At 34.7% G+C, this 17,376-nt stretch overlaps 2 protein-coding genes across 4 annotated transcripts; one reads left to right on the top strand and one right to left on the bottom strand.

Moving 5' to 3' along the window:
* Positions 1–50: 50 nt before the first annotated feature.
* On the bottom strand, positions 51–11,013 carry twf (twinfilin actin binding protein). Of its 2 annotated transcripts, none has more exons than XM_043434114.1 (5): positions 10,810–11,005; positions 10,582–10,659; positions 8,849–9,511; positions 8,508–8,626; positions 51–2,184 (listed from the first exon to the last, which is right to left on the bottom strand). In XM_043434114.1, the coding sequence occupies exons 1-5, from the start codon at positions 10,832–10,834 to the stop codon at positions 2,014–2,016; spliced, it is 1,056 nt and encodes a 351-aa protein (XP_043290049.1). In that variant the 5' UTR covers positions 10,835–11,005; the 3' UTR covers positions 51–2,013. The 2 variants fall into 2 exon arrangements, with proteins under 2 accessions (XP_043290049.1, XP_043290050.1); XM_043434115.1 differs by lacking the exon at positions 51–2,184 and adding an exon at positions 2,743–7,177 and having other exon boundaries at positions 10,810–11,013.
* A 1,111-nt stretch (positions 11,014–12,124) lies between these two features.
* Positions 12,125–16,250, top strand: LOC122417482 (ran-binding protein 3). Of its 2 annotated transcripts, none has more exons than XM_043431008.1 (5): positions 12,125–12,215; positions 12,501–12,587; positions 12,929–13,006; positions 13,496–14,202; positions 14,840–16,250. In XM_043431008.1, the coding sequence occupies exons 1-5, from the start codon at positions 12,200–12,202 to the stop codon at positions 15,149–15,151; spliced, it is 1,200 nt and encodes a 399-aa protein (XP_043286943.1). In that variant the 5' UTR covers positions 12,125–12,199; the 3' UTR covers positions 15,152–16,250. The 2 variants fall into 2 exon arrangements, with proteins under 2 accessions (XP_043286943.1, XP_043286951.1); XM_043431016.1 differs by lacking the exon at positions 12,125–12,215 and adding an exon at positions 12,307–12,325.
* Positions 16,251–17,376: the final 1,126 nt, after the last annotated feature.

The following is a 17,376-nucleotide window of genomic DNA, read 5'->3' as shown; positions in this document are numbered from 1 at the left end:
AAGCAGGCATCAATTGGAAGCAAGTGGAAATAAATTTTTATACAGAACGATGTTAATCATCAACCTTTATTAAATGAATAAAATTTTTTTAGCAATCATATTATTCACTACATGATTAATTTATTCGATAACGGTCGAAGGTTGACTGTCTGGGGTTTTGAATGAGCTTTTCCAATAAATACACTGCACATTTCTATTTTTGAAAGCACAGTTATCGCCACAATAGCAATGTCTATGAACTTTGTCATCGGAAGAAACATGATTTCAAAATAAACTTGCAAATATAAATACACACGGTCGTTGTGTAACCTTAAGTTGTTAAAAGCTTGCGCTTTTGATACATGGCTCACTTTCAAAGCAGTCCAATTCGGATTTAATGTCTTACTGTATAATGCCTTCGTTACATTATAGAACTTGCGGGCCGTTTACCAATTTTACAAATTGGCAAAAAAAAACGATAATTTGAAAAGAAGAAATTTGCCAATCTGGCGACGAGGATAAAAAGAGAAGAAACAAAGAACCTTAGCATTTCTGATCGTCCAAGTTCAGAAACTGTTTGCCAAGTCGAGTATTTTCGAGAGACTGTCAGGACTTTACATTCAAGAAATGATTTTTTAACTTAGCTAATGATAATATTCGCAATAGTTGGGGTATCAAGTTTTAGACAGTCAGGATCCAATTTTTTTCCAAAACGCGAACGTGCCAACTGTTATAGGATAAAGTGAGGCAGAGCGAACCACCAATCCGAAAAACTTGAAAATTTCTTTTCGATGGAAATTTTCAGAATTCAATCATTTTACTCAAGACAATCGTTAAAAACTTGATATCCAATGAAAAATCGATTTTTTCCGTAAATTGCATTTTTTTTAAGTCAGAGAATATGAAGAAGAATAAGCGTCGTAGAAATAATATTTTGTTGTAAAATTGTACATTTCTAGCGAAAAAAAAATGTATATATTTTTTTTCGTTGAAAGACTGAAAAATTTAACGATCGCACATATCAGATACGTTGAGACAATACTATTTTCTTAAAGATTAGAATTGCCATTGTTTCATTAAGTAAACCTTATAATTATCTTTTCATTTGTGTTGCTAATAGAAGCAAAAAACTAAGCGATTTTCAGACGTCGCTTTCAGACGTGAATCCACAAAAATATAAGGGCTGTACAAAGTTATCTTGAATGAGTTAAAATCGTATAATTATCACATGTGTCAAACATTCATGTTTTCAATAATACTGCTTATCCTCAGTCAGATAGAGCGCGATTTGATTTACTAAAAAAAGATTACAATTTTCAAAAATGATCGTTTTCTTCATTGAATATTAATTTTTTGAAGCACGTCCTCAGCCTGCTTTTGCAGTTTTCTAGTGGGGAAAAAAACATTTTTAAATTTCGAGGAAGGCAAGGGGGGGGGGGATACTTTTCCTTATCCTTAATTTGTGTTCCTTTTTTAGTGAATAAATAGTACTTCAATGAAAGCGGGCGAGCGTGTTCGCGTACTTGAAATTTTGTCTCTCCGTTAGTCGTGAATGTTCAATTAGCTGGAGAAAAGGGAGAGTTACAACGATACAGAATTCAGCCTTCTCAGGAGATAAAAGAGGCTTGCCACCTTCTCGGATTTTCGTTTCTCGTTATGAATCGGAGCATCAGCCCTTGCAGGCTCCTTTCCAATTCGTTTCCCCGAATAGTATCGGGCCGGTTGACGAACACGTTACAATGAATATATTTATAACACATAAAAAATCCTGCTATCAATACAGAATAGGCCTGTTTCATAACTTTCTTTTTTTTAGTATAATAAAATTGGTATAAGGAAAAAAAACTTACGAGTGAAAAAAAATTTCGTAAAACCTCACAAGGAACGAGAGAATAAACAAAATATAGCATCGAGGTTCTCGTAATATTCGTTAATCTAATACCCTTCTTAATTTTTTTCTTCGCACAAACACAGCTCGTAGTGGCAATCGATTTCTTTCTTTCTCTTGCTTTTATTCTTTGTGGAAACATGTTCTCAAGCCTCTTGACCGGACGTCTCTACATCTTGAACCTTCGTTATTCGTTTAGCACCTCTGCTCGGCGGACCCTTCGGTTTCGCAAATTTTGGTCGATGCAAATTAACTTTCGGATGCAATTCCTCTTGTAAATATTCCTCGGTTAGCTGATTCCCGTCATCTATTTCAAGCTATACAACCAAAAAAATAATAATAGTGTTATATAAATGGTATTGGAGTTAGGAACGTTGAAAGACAGCAAAATCTTTTTTAGTCCTTTCACAGATTAGTTTTTTTTTTTCAATTATCAACAATTTTTTTCCTTGACGGATGTTATTTGTGATTTTGGAACAAAAATGCATGGAGAAAAATGTAACAATTTTTATAGGAAGGATCCGTCGGAAGAAATTTGAAATTTTTAATAAAAAACCAATTCGTTCGCACTCCGAAACCGTAAACTTTTCAGCATCATCCATATGAACGAATCTCCCCGATGCAATGGTTCAATGTCACAATCACGTTTGAACGAAATCACGAGAGAAAACCCAGGACAAACTAGCAACCAGGACAAATAATATCAGGCCTATTCTGTAAGAGCAATCGTATCTTAGACGCTTCCATTTTACGTACCAGATCGATGTTAAACCATCGCCACAAAAGGATTCATACCTACATGTGGAACTTTGACTTTCCCGAGGAAATTGGATTGTACTCGAAAAAATGTGAAAAAAAAGACAATCATTTTCGGATTAAATTGCGTAATGGGTTTTATTTTTCGTAGCATATTTTAATGTTGGCAAGATATACAAGATTACGATGTTCATAATAACGAACCTACGACTATGAGAAAAAAAAAACAATATTCCATACTAGTAATCATATTTTCGTTTTAACCATTATTTTGTCGTTTCGTGTTTATTGTTCTTTATTTCAATGAGAAAAAAAGACTCACAGAATAGGCCGGAAGAACCGAGTGTTCTGGCAAAACATAAAAAAATGAAAAAGCCATGCAGGACAATCGGTGTGCGTCACATTGTTTGTTAATCTCAAACACAAGTTAATAGTACGATTGTTTTTTTGTGGTTCCATTTGTTTTGAGCATTTGAAAATTTATTTAATAATGTGTTAATAATATTCGCAAAAAATTGCGAAATTTCACTCCGAATCTTTTACCCCAATTCGCATTCACTCGATTTTTGTATCTGATGCTACCACCGGTTTCCCTTATTTCTATTTCTCTCAAACTTCAAGAAAGAACACATTGAATGGGTTTAATTTGCCACAATAATTGGACGATGATTGTTATTAATATTACAACCAGCGAAATTTGAAAAAAATTTCATAATGTTCTCGAACATCTTGACACGGGACATTAACGTGTGCAAAAGTTAAACTTGTATAGTATCGAAGTTTGCATCGTTTGAATTCAATAATAAACATCTTACATTTATTTATTAATTTTCAATTCTCAAATTAAATACCTCACGCTTGAATTTGCCGAACGTCTGCAAAACTCAATTTTATCAAAATAAACACTGATAAAAATGATCGGAGAATCTCATTGAAAAATTATCATTCAACGGTGCAAACTTCATTATGACAAATTGTTAGTTGTGACTCGGACATAACGCTTGGCGGTTTCACATTCGTTTGTTCGAAAAACCTTTTTATAAAAAGCTACGAGATTTAAAAAAATACACATCACAAAAAATAGAATGCCTCTCGAATATCATCATCTGGCTAATTGTCTAGCGGACTCATCCACTCGATATCCTGATGCAGTGAAATTTCAATGTTTCTTTTTCTTTTTCAATTATTTCATCCTTTCATCTTCGGTTGATATTTTGAAACTTTTCAAGACTTTATTTCATCGGTTTCCATGGAAACGATATAAAGACTATTATGTTGGTTGTTTTCACTGATTTTCTTACTGTTGCATCTTTCACTGGATTTAGAGCAGGTGAGACTGTACCACATTCAGTCTTACGTCGTTCACAATATTTGTTAAGTTCAATAGGTCGAATAGTTTTCTACGAATATGAGAGCTTACGCGAGATTACTTTTTCTTGATTTTTACGTACAGGCTCATCGTTACATCCAATCTTCCAGCGGATTGGATTGACTCGTAACAACGTGCCCGATGCGTTTACATATTCTTGTCGTAAAAACTGACTTGTCAAATTAGTTTGATCCTCCTCTGAAGAGGGATCGTCTCTTGTGCATGTGCGATTCAACGATTTACTGCCCATACTTCATTTTGTTTTTTAATCTCTTTATGGTGACCCAAGTCGTCATTGGATTGGCAGATATTATTTTATTCGTGTATACATATATGTATTACCGGTCAAAATGTATTTCCGAAAAACCTCATTTTTCTTAGTCTCTAAGCTAGACCAGTCAGAGAATCCGGCAAGATAGAGGGGGGGGGGGGGGGGGGAGCTCGTCCTAAATTTGCAATTAACTCATCCATCCAAAAGTCAAATTTCAATGTTGGAGAGGTTTAGAAACAACGTTTCGTTGTGAATTAGATGAATATCAGCTTATTCGATTGAAAAAAAAACGTTCGGTAATGAATTTTTCAGTGTTCTTTGTGTTTTAAAAAATCACATAATTTCGATTAAATAAATTGAGAGGTTTTAAGAACTGCAACTTGTTCGAAAATTAATTTATAAATAACATTCAAAAAGACCATTGAACGGTAGTTTTTAAACGTATATTCAAATGTCTCTGCTAACAAAGTAACTTGAATGTGAAGTCATTTGTTTTCAACAGTGCTTTTTCGTGTGTAACATGTTTCTATATATTCACTTATATGAGCCACTTCAAAAAATATAACCGTACGCTTGACTCGGAATTTTTGTAAACGCTATCCGTACTGCCACATAAAAAAACCAACACAATTTATCAATGTCCCTGACAACAAATATTGCGAATCACCAATCACGAACGAATTTAGAAAAATGGAGAGATGAAACCTACGAAATCTTGAAATCGATATGCAAATTTTCTGATGGTACATTTAATCGTTTGTTTTTTTTTCTTTATCTCAATGAGTGGCAGTTTTTTGAAATTTCGAACTCCATGAAAAAGAGTTGTTTTCACATCTTGAAACCTCGACAAATGACAACGCTTTACGACCAAAACTTTAGACAGAAACAGTTGTTGAGATATCGAAGGAAAAATCTGATGTTATGTCTGGCGGTGGACGCGTCAGACTTAAATTAAATTCGAGTACAATAACGAGCACAATTTACGGTTTAAAAAAGTTGGATTACGGGGAGAAGCTAGACGCGGATCGGGCGAGCCGAATGGAGAACATGGAATTCTTTCTTCTCTTAACCCACTAATAATCACATGTGGCAATCAAATTGCCCTATACGTATTCGATTAAAATCCATCAATTCCTACAACGATAAATTCTAAATTGTCGCTTCGAACGAATTTCCCAGTCAAACCTTCGAGAACTAAAAACGTAATCAGGCGGGCGAGGCAAAATTTTACCTAAAAACGATTAATAGACAACTTATATGTTACATATCACTTCTTTACAAGACTAGAAACTAATTTAATCTAGATGAAGATTCAAAATTTTCGCAGACAATAAGTTTTGATTGGATGAGCAAACTTCTTCGACAATTCGAGGCCGAATTGAAAATCACAGACGCGAATAATTTCAAAAAAATAAACAAACAAAAAAAATACTTGAAATACATTTGAATTAACGTGTGAATTGATTTCATATATAATTATTATATGATACGGGTGGCAAAATTTACCGCAGTAATCAGATATCAGGAAATCCTTCGTTAACCATTCTTGCGCGATTGCAGTATTGAAAAAAACTAAAAATTAGCATAAAGAATCAAGATCAGGACATTGAAAGCAGGGAGGAAGACTTAAAGGCTTGACTCGAAATTCTCTCGTTAACCGAGTATGACGAACGACCTCAAAATCTAACATTCATCTCGAGATAAAAAATCGTACAACTCGTAATATACAATTTGAATGAATACTAAAAGACAAAACGTTACAATTAAATTGGCATTATTTCTTTCTACGCTTCGATTAGTTTCACGTCCTATATTTTTTTGTTTTTTTTTTTATCATCATAATGTTTAAATGCTTTTCGTGATCAGGAAATTGTGCAATGGAGATTAGAACCTCTCGCTGAAAAAAATAGTCTTTGATCATTTATTCGTTGTGATCAATTTTCTAAGGGATCTTAATATGCTCAGCAACATTTCATTCGCATCATTCGCATCAAGACTGTGAGTAGTATGACGAAAAAAAGATTTTTTATCATTTTCGTCATGTTTTCTTGTAATACGATATGAAAAAAAAAGTATTATCAGTAGTATTGATAGCACAATTCAGTGCAACATATAAAATCACTTTTGGAAAATCATTCATCGGAAATAAATACTGCGAGGGTAAAAAGCATTTTTCCGGAATAACGAAAGGTTCTGATCGCTCGATCACAGATATTTTTTAAAATATCTAAGAGAAACATACATAATTCGAAGATGATACAGGGTGTCTTATCAGAGTTTTTTGGAAATTTAGAAAAATACATCGTTCGGTCTACTCTGTTTCGCTACGAACAAGTATACGAATATTATCACCTCGTTTCAGAAAAGAGTTTGCGATAAATTCAATAAAAAATTTCAGCTATCTTCGACTTTGCTTTTTTGCTTTTGGCTGTCGTTTTCGCATGATTTTTTTTTCCAAGTGCGTTAGATCGCGCGAACACGTTAAGAGTATGAAACTCCATTGAGTTTTTTTGATGAGATATATTTGATTTCACTTTTGAGCAGGCGAAAAATGGAAAGAGAATTTTTGAACTGTTTAAAATTCTCAAAAAATCGAATCGCCTTCGTCTATACTGGGTCAAATACAAATTTCAACTTTCGACGAAAGCTTTTAAAACATTCTTTATCGTCATAAACCATTGCTTTTTCAACTTCGTTTTTTTTCAGTTCTTTTTCACAGATGCTGCCGGACAAACGGATATTGAACCCGTTAACTCAAGACGCAAGAGCGCTTCTGCTTGGACTTTTTCTCAGGTAATGTCTGTATGGGAGCCGAGGGCGTCGATGGGGTCACGGGTGTCGTTGCTGCCGTATCTTTTATCGTTGGAGGATCCTCCAACATGTCCGTTAATTCCTCTCCGGTATTTACCTCCAACTGTAGTTTTCCGATGGATCAATCCGTTAAGTTATACTTTTTATTTTCGAGGTTTTTTTCGTTTGTTTTATGCATTCGTACACTTTTTTGCGAGGCTTTAGTGCTACAGTCATTTTGAATCTACACATTTTCGGAATGTCCACTCAACCATAAAATTACGAATTTGGAAATCGATTAACTTCTGGAATTTTGGGCAACTGGAAAAATTCCAACGATATTCAACCGAAAGTATAGCTGGAATTTTTTTTTATGTATTTTTTCGGAAAAACCGTAATTCTACGTTAAAAATGGTTCGTTTTTTGTATTCTTTCGCTATTCCCCGTTTGTTGTTGAATTCGCTGGAACTGAGCGAAGAGTACGTTTGAAAATCGTCAAGATTGTGAATTGAAAATAGAACATCTTTCGCGCGCCACTTGATGATTCACGTGCAGGAAATGGAATCGCGGTGAAAAAAAAAAAATAATCGTCATCTTTTGGACAATGATTTCTAGATTGTCACTACAGCTACTTTTTTTCTTTAAAACGATTAGTAGAAAACATTGATGCTCGATTCTCATGATCGTAACACTAAAGTCGCCTGAAATAGTCGGAGAAGTGAACCGTTGGACAAACATCGAGCTTGTCAGTCCAATCGTTCTCGTTACGAAAAAGATTGATTTATAAATACATTCTCATTCTATACGAAGGATTTCACTGTTTGCGGAATTCGCCGTGCAGTGATGATCGAGAGCACACAGAGGCGGTTAGAAATTTGTAAGAACGAACAAGCGAATCGAAAGAGTGAGAGAAGAATCCCCAAATAACGCATGCAAGCCGAATTTCAATAAATCTGTACGCTAGTGTATTAATAAATGAAAAATACAGGTATATGTGTATTGGAATGGCCGCAAATAGGGTCACATTTTTGTTTTTGCTACCGTCAAATCGAATAAGATAATTGCCCAGTCAAACTGGAGGGCTCCGAAAATCTTGGATGTGCCCAAGAATCTAAACGTCGTTATAATATGCACTTAAGTGTACCAAGTTTTAAAGCTTTCTTGCTATATATTATGCGAAGTAAAAAGTATGGAAGTGACGAGTTCGCATAATACACAAAAGTTCACATAATACCAAAAATTTCAAATCCCCGAGCGATAGGTTTTAAAATTTTTTCAACACCCTCATACTGCGAGGAGTCTTTATTTATCTTAATTGTATTTTCAGGCTTTATTCGCATAAACAATTAATGTGACCCTCCTCGTGGTTATCCTAATATGTTTGCAAACAATAAATAAACAGACTTGGATTAATTTAGCGATGGAGAAGACAACACAGATTTAACTGTACTGACCTTTTTTGCTATGTTTACACCGAGCGATTGGATGAGATCCAGAAATGGAGCTTTGCAAGATGAATACAACATCCTCTCCTTAATGCTACAACTGTATCCGGGCATGCTGTATATGAAGACTGTAAATATTCGAAAATAACATGTCAGAATTAGAGCTTGTTACATTCAAGTAAAAAAACATGCATGAAAATGAGAATGAAGAGAAATAACTTATTCATGCTGAATTTCGATACAGGATTTTTTTTCTAGGTCAAAGCCTCAAAAAAAGGCATTAATGAAGATTAACATTTGTGTTTTGGTATTTCAATAATTCGACCGATTTTTTCGTGAGTTTTACTCACCTACACATTCCATATAATCACCCTCGTGAGTATGTTTAAAATTAAAAAGATGATATCTGGCCGAATCGGCGGGAACTTTGGTCGGGAGTTTATCCAACGAGACTTCGGAGGCGACCATAACGAGATGAATTTTTTCTTCTTCGAGATCGATTCGAAGTTGTATGTACTCGTGTATTCCTTTGCCAAAATCGACGATAGCGTTTTTGGCCTCGTCAGTGACGGGGAAAGCGACTCCACTGAGTGTCTGATGCCTCGTTTCAACACTGTAGTCCGTGTTAATGGTACTTTTTTTTAACTCCACAAGTTCTTCCTCGGCAGTGGTCAGAGGAACAGGAGCAGCATCGTTTTTTTTGTGCCTGCGATAACCTTCCATTGTTATGTCCTCTGGGACAGTACCGTGCAGCTCATCTTTTATACAAGCCGTGCCGAATTCCTGCTTGAGCGTTGCTTTCGTTGAAGCATACAACATCTTTTGGCGTATGGGGGCTGTATCGGGAGACCACGAGATAAACAACCAATCATAACCTGAATCGGACGACTTTGTATCTAATCTGTAGAGTATGTACGCCGGCTGATCTTCTACTACTAGAGGTTTGACCATCTTGTCGTAATCATCCTGCCATTTTCCAGAAGGCTTCGACGATGCCGCAGGTGCTAGTTCCTCTGAGAAATAATTGTCGATCAATATATCAATACGCCAATGGAAGGGAACATGTAGCTACGGATGTGTAATGCTCTTTTTTTGATTGTCAACTAGTTCGATGCTAGCTCATTGAGTGCCAGATTTTGCAATGTTCAATGTTAATTCAACCGTTCATTAAAATTATAAATTTTGTTGTGTATCACATAATAATACTGGTTTTCTGTTAAGAGCGGTAACAAGAACAAATCATAGGTAATCACAAGATCTGCTGGTCTGCGCTCGAATTTAAATCAGCTTTTAATAATATTTTCATCTTCTTTTTTCTTGGCATTGAGCCCTTCATGCGACTCTGGATTCATCTGATCATATTCTGAAACTCAGGGAATCTATTCAGAGAACTCGGAATCTTAAGACATCGGACCTGTGTTTCTGCAAGAGAATGACTAATGGATAAAATACAGTAATAAAACTTTTAAATGGCCATGAATAATCTTTTCTGAATGTAGCATCATTTCAATATTTTCATAATATCAAGCACAACCACAAATTTTGATGCAGCAAAAACCCAAAGAATTGAAGGCAAAATTTATTATTTGTTATTACCATATGTTATCCATAACAACATTCTCTAGATTTGTTACAAAAATGTTAGATATCACTGATAAATCATTGATCTCACGACATTGCAAATATAAGACCATGTTCATTTTCATTATCGTGCCACAGTTTTGGATACTCAATGGATTATCCCTATAACAATTTACTAACATCAATAAAAATATTTAAATATATTGTTGTTTTAGTTTACATTATTGAAATCCATTTTCCTTTACTGAAGCTTTCAATTTAAATGCAATGTTTGACAACAATAGATGAACCATTTTCTGGAACTTGGTAATTAAAAAAAAAAAGAAAATTAAACATTTTTAATAGATAAAAAAAAAATCAGTAATAAAGATGTTCTGTTTTCCAAATATGCACTGTGATTGAGAAGTTAACATTTTATTATGACTGAAAAAAATTCCTTTTTTTCCAAACTATGACAACTCAGCTGACAAAGAACAATAAGAATAAAAAAACTTCGACCCACCATTTTCAATGGATACTTTGAGCACACGGATTTTTCCATCACGACATTTGGCGAATATTTTCTTGAGAGCGTCGTTGGCTAAAAAAAAAATTCATTTTTGGAGAAAAATAATATGAGCAAAGATTTATTAGCTCTTATAGGAGGGGTAAAAAATTTGAGGTTACGAGTTCTCAGTGCCGCTTGAGAAAATTTTTGCATTTTTTTTTTCACCACAAAACTCAGTCTCACCTTTTATTCCTGTTTGATGAGACATTTTAGAAAGATTTCACTCCGATTATAAACGCGCCTAGACTGCCTGAATCAATTTGTTTTCGTCTGTATTTTTTTTTTTCTTGAAAGGCGCTCGTTCAATCTGCCAAAAACTAAAGAACGACCAGCGAGCGCTGTCTGGCTGTATCCAACTGACTTTACTGACTTCGACTTCACTCACTCGTCCTATATGAGAAGTTGTTTGTATATGTATATGTATCTCTCGCGGCGCTCGAGCGCTCAAGCCCAACCAAACGACCCACCGATATTATTGGATGAAACCAGAGTACGGGAACTCAAGAACAACCAATTATCAAGCTCCACTGATATTTCAAGTGGCCCTTGGTGACAGAAGAGTCGTCGGCCTGCATCCCGCCGCGCGGCGACCTTCGTGCAATTTCACACGCTAATTTGCATGCGACGAATGTGTCGAAAATAAAAAAAAAGTCGCCGATCAAAATTAACAATCGAGAAAGACAGAAAAAATGTACAACTGCACTGATGTACCAACAAATTGACGAGCCTGCATATAAAATTCTCTATTAAATTCTTTAAAAAAATGTTAATCAATTTTTTCTGACACAAAGCCATCAATTGAACTCAAATTTTTTAATTTTTCATGTATATATATTTGGACTGAAACATCGAAAAATTTCACAAATACGTTTTCACAGAACGAGGGAATGATGTCGATTAGAAATTGGCTCTTCCGCGATAATCATTGACGTCCGCCGCTGTTGCTTCATATATCGAACAAGCCTGTATATACACGATCCACATTTTTTATAGAGGTTTGATAATCTCATAGATACACACAGGAATTTTCTTTATTGAATAGAATCTTCAATCGTAGAAACAAAATCATAAAAATTGAATTATATTTTATGGTTAAACCCAATCTGCATGTATAAATAATATATATATAGATCTGTAATCATGCTCCATCGTTAATCTTTCAAAGGACAAAAATACAGCGGGAGATGTAAATTTGTGTGCGTCTCTAAATCTTGAACATTTTTAAATACAATCGTGAAAATACAGTCAACAATTATAATTTGTCGCCTAAATATAAAGTCGTAGTATAAATCATGTGAAATTGATCGTATATGGAACAATATTTATACGAATGTTTCCGATAGGAAAAGAATTCGTAGGAGCAGGGCGCGTGTAGTATTGACGTGGTGTTTACTACGAAAGCTACGAAATTCGTGTACAACACACAACCCCATGTATATATATATATATAAACACTTACAAAGTGAGAACCGCGAGGAAAACGATCTCTGATGAGTCGACGGCAGTCGACAGTTGTGCTACGAGCGGCAGCACAGTATACTTCGTTGTGTCTCCATATTTGTGAATATTAAAAATGGCGGACTGCAAGGGTGCGTTTTGTGGTTCTGTTCAAGATTATAAAAACTTGTTTATAATGTACCGAACGATTAAGAAATTGATTTTTTTCATTTTCTCAGTTTCACTGAGAAAGTTTAGTCTGGTATCAATATAAAAAACGATAGTTTAATCAATGATTTATTGATGAACGATTGTTTTAAACTTCCTTATGCACGTTATCGATGATTTTTTTCAATTCGCTGACAACGGTTTTTTCATTGAATTGTATTTGTGTTTAATTACATGTATTATGTATTTTTTGTTTTTATTGTGTTTAGAGAGTACGGAGGAGATAAATAGTCCTCGGTCACAAATAATTATGAAATTCGATGCTCCCGAAGAATCGAGTGAAAATTCAACAAACGGTTTGTACAATATTGTTAAATTTTCAATCACAAAACTTTTCTTTGCCTCTGCATTTTTATTGTTGGTTATGCAAGATCTTTTGTTCATTCGATTTATCGAAGTTCTCGATTTTTCCATTGTATGACTCATGAAATGGTGACGCTTCGTATCCAATTTTGTCAGCGTCGACATTTTACTATTAAATTGAAGAGTTTGCAGATACAGGAACTTTCTGCCTTGTTCTGATGAAATTTGTGTATCTTCAGTCACCGCTTTAATGCAGCGGGCATGTTTCATAAGTGTAATCTCGATAAAACCTTTGCTATTTTTTATTAAAACAATATTTGTTTTTATTTTTCAGAGGACACGGAAGGACAGTCCAATGAAGAAAATTCAGAGGCACCAGCTTCTCCCAGCCCAAAAATAGCAAAAAAACCCAGTAAGAAATACTTTTGTTTATTATGAATAATTATGGTTATTGGATATAAAAGACCAGAAAAGTTTGTAGTTACCGTTTCAGAAAAATTAAGGTATATGTGCTCAAAACTATATGTTTTAGATATAAAATCTGATCATAAAAAATTCAGCTATTCAAACAAATGCCATTTTCATACTCTGACTTTCAAGTTGAAACCAAATAACGACAGCTTTGTAAAAACTAACATTTTTAGACTTCTTGAAGCTCGCAGACCCAATATAAACACAAATAGATAGTACAAAAAATGTGTGTACTTCCTGCATTAGAATAAGACTGAAATTCAACCAAAAATTATATTCCACTTAGTTTTGAAATGTATATATTGCAAATGTAAATTATTTACATTTTATAAATTCTCATTATTTACAACATATTTTGATTGATTCTTTTTGCAATAGTAACTAAAAGAAATTTGTATTGAAAAAAAACAATATTCATCATTGATCACAGGTCCAGTGTTGGCAGCATCAAAATTTGGAAATTCGTTCAATGCTACTGAAACGAGTAATTCAACAACAACAAAACCAAAATCAACCCTCCTAAGACCGTCGGCACTGAGTTCGGTAACAACATCAGCTACAACTGCAGCTGCATCAGCAGGTCCCTCGAAAGTAATCCAACCTGCAAAATTGAACAACCCTTTCACGAAAGTAACGAACGATGCAGTGATTGATGGCAATGGTGCGACGAATGATGGTGAAACGGGGGAGGGAAAAAGCGACAACGAAACAAAAGTGGAAAATTCGAAAAACTATATTAAAAAGTGCACCGACGTGCTACCAAAGTTTTTGCCCCTCGTGACAACACCGAAAGACAACGAGTCTAGTGTTAATCTTGCTGTTGCTTCGAACTCTTCAACATCGAGTTTTGTTTTTGGCCAAAATCTTAAAGAACGCGTTACGGTATCAAGCGATTCCGAAAGCTCGGGAGTTCCGAACAACACTTTCTCAGGATTCTCAAAAGTGATGTTTGGAAATCCCGTACCTGTATCTAAAACAACTACTAATTCGACCTTGACACTGACCGAAGCTGCTCAAGAGCTGGAAGAGGCCAACAGAGCTAACAAACGGAAATACAGTCAAGTTACTCCTCTTACCGGTGAGGAAGGAGAGACTAATGTATTACAAATCAATTGTAAACTTTTCGCCTTCGACAAGGTAAGATTACAGTTGATCAAGCAGTATTTTTTTGCCCCGAGTATGTCTTCAAATTTATTTTTCCATTCTGACAACTTTTTTAATTCTCAAAGTCTCATTCACAAAGAAAACCGCTTATAATTGTGTTAACATATTTAACCTTCATTTCTAAACGCTTTTCATGTGGAAAATCTGTTCCTAAACTAAATTGAGCTTCAAAAGATGAAGGAATAGTCTGAAATAGTATTCAATGAGCCGAATCGATTCAAAACGACTTCGTGATTTTTTCATTACCCTTCAATTTTGTCATTTTTCATGAATAAACGAAGGTTGAAAAGTTAAAATATTTTTTAAATATTAGATTTCCCACTAAATGCATTATAAACAATCGAGATAAAAAGTTAATTGTACAACTTCCAATCGAATCTCGCAGTCTAACTTACAAATAGCCAGATTTTTTTCTTCAGAATTGAAAACAGTAAATTTTAATAGTACACTATGAACTCGAGTTTCAATACATTAAAATACATTATGGAAAAAAACACTTCAGCGAGTATCTTAAAAAAGAATATATTTGTTTCTGTTTTTTTTGGGTTTTGATCAAACGAACAAGTACAAAGACAATTAAGGTAAATTATAAAATGTAATTACAACGCAGGCAACGAGCAGCTGGCAGGAGCGAGGGAGAGGCACGCTTCGATTGAACGACCGTGACGAGGAATCACGATTGGTTGGGCGAGCTTCGGGAACACAACGATTAATATTAAATACAAAAGTGTGGCCAGGGATGACAGCGGAAAGAGCGGGTCCGAAATCGTTAAGACTCACAGCGATGGATGTACAGGGTGATCTAAAAATTTTCATAGTTCAAGCAGCTCCAAAAGAGGTCGATCAACTGCACAGCCTTTTGCTACAACGGGTTAAAAAAGCGACGGAGCGTCAGCCGAAAAAATTAGCAACTGATCACTGACGATCGACCAACGGCGGGGAGTAACGAACTAAAAACAAAAGATCAGCCTGACCGACGAACGGAGGAGAGTGACATAAACGATCGAGCAAAAAGCGTATGTATAATCGAACGAACGAAGAAGAAAACACTCGAAACAGAGAAAGAGATGAGGAGGAGATTAAAAAACTACTAAATAATTAAAGAAGTAAATGAACCGTCAATCACAAAGGAGAAAAGAATATAAATAAACAATTACGAAAAACAATCCTGACTCATTAAAACTCGTAATGTGCCGATCGACCTCGTTTAATCAATCGCAACTCGATGGAACATTTTTATTCATCATATAACCGGAAACTTCGTGTGCCGATGAAGGTGAGCGAAAATGTGAAATGCGAAAAAAGGTTCGTTAACAACGTGATTATTCAACTTGGATTTTTTCACCTGAATGAAATCGAAGTCGTCGCCCTTCCGATTTTGCAGCATGCAGGAGCAGTATTTTTTAAGATGATATTTACCATGAATCAACAAAAGAAGACGGATATAAAAGAAAAATGAAGTTATGACTCGACGATCATGCGATAAGAATTCTTCGCCTTTTTAAAATTCTTTTTCCTATGGAGAGCATTATTTTTTCTCATCATTCCTAGTTTATTTGTTATGCTATATATTTTTTTTTCTTTCATCAGTCGATCTTTGCCAGGAAAATTCACATAGAATTTCAATTCAGACAAATTCTTCCAAGTCTCTAGTACATCATATGAATTTGGATCATTTTTTGAGCGCGCAAAATCGATCTAATCATCAAATTATCGATTTTAAAAAATGCTCCCTTGGAACTGTAGGACCTACGAAATTTTTTTTGTTTCAAATTCCCATACATCATGGAAAATTACGATATCAAATTCTGTGCATTGACTGCAGTAAATATAAACGTGATATATGTTTATATACATGTATACATATATATATATATGGAAGAACAATTCTACAATTCTACGATCACAATAAAAAGGCATTATTATTATAAAAACAAGAAGAGTAAGAGGTCGCAAACCATCACAAAAAATCGTCTTTTAGATGTGAATAAAAAAGAAACTTGATCTAGTTGTGTACGGCATTTGAGTCTTTTGATTATAACTTCCAAGTATAAAAAAAAAAAAGATAGAAAACGAATATTTACGAAAACGGAATATTTAATCATTTTATAGACATTGAAGTTCCCATCATTAGCGTGCAGCGAAAAATGACTGAGCATCTCGAAGATGACGATACGTTTTTTGGCTCATTTAGTACATAGGTTTCAACGAAAATCGAAAAAAAATGAACCAGTTGATCATTTTTATTGTTTGTAAAATTTATTAAGCTATTTAAACTCTTTTTGCATTCCAATGATACGAACCTTGACACGACAGTTGATTGTTTATGAAAATAGTAAAGGGGAAGAAATGACTCTATGGAAAACAAACATTCGACTAGAATCAATGCGCGGTGTCGTCTAATATTTAGCTAATTCTCGGATATCATCAAAACAACCCGTATACGCAAATACATAATTTAATATGAACCATAGATATATTACGAATCTCGTTCAATCGCGCCTAAGCAGAACAGCACGAAACACACGAAGTTTACTGAATAAACACTACTATTCGCATAAAAAATATTCTTCATGTTCCTTATTTGTTTGGTTTTCAATTAATGGGAATCGATGATCAAATGTAAATCCTTTTGTATTGAAATACTCAAAACATTAGTGGACTGAAATCGAAATTTTTAGATCCATCTCGATTGTGAAGACTGCCGTATCCACGTTAAGGAAAAGAAGGAAGAACAATCAACGTCCAATGTTGATTTTTCGAAACTGAAAAATATGCAATGGACTCTTTAGAGCAGATTCTCCCGCCTCCGTATAAATTTCAAAATAAATAAATTTTTAGAACCTTCACAAATCAGCGAGTCCTTGGGGAAATCCCAAGAAAATCGAAATTGGAAGCGGGGACCCAGGTGGATATGTAAAGCCCAGATTTTTTACCCAAATAGGAGATTTTTTTGACTCGTTGATCTGTCCGGGAAGTTTAACGTTTCATTTTTAGGTTAAAGATTAAAAAGAGCATTAGAAGAACGAAGTAGCCTACACTATGAAAAGTTAATAGTTACGCCTGAATAATAGCGTGCATAAACAGCTCCGACGAATGGACTTGATCGGCCCTTGGTTTTTTAAGTTTTCCGATACTTTCTGGTTT

The sequence above is a fragment of the Venturia canescens genome, chromosome 1, assembly GCF_019457755.1.
Source record: "Venturia canescens isolate UGA chromosome 1, ASM1945775v1, whole genome shotgun sequence".
NCBI lineage: Eukaryota > Metazoa > Arthropoda > Insecta > Hymenoptera > Ichneumonidae > Venturia > Venturia canescens.
Note: the sequence above shows the minus strand (reverse complement) of the source record. Positions and strands in the feature narration are given on the sequence as shown.

Coding starts and splice junctions, on each gene's coding strand:
- twf (XM_043434114.1), bottom strand. CDS start 10,834: ATGTCTCATCAAACAGGAATAAAAG. Junction 10,660..10,809: donor TCATCAAACAGGAATAAAAG/GTGAGACTGAGT, acceptor TTTTTTTTTTAG/CCAACGACGCTCTCAAGAAA. Junction 8,627..8,848: donor TGATTATATGGAATGTGTAG/GTGAGTAAAACT, acceptor GAATATTTACAG/TCTTCATATACAGCATGCCC.
- LOC122417482 (XM_043431008.1), top strand. Junction 12,588..12,928: donor GAGTGAAAATTCAACAAACG/GTTTGTACAATA, acceptor TTTATTTTTCAG/AGGACACGGAAGGACAGTCC. Junction 14,203..14,839: donor AACTTTTCGCCTTCGACAAG/GTAAGATTACAG, acceptor ATTACAACGCAG/GCAACGAGCAGCTGGCAGGA.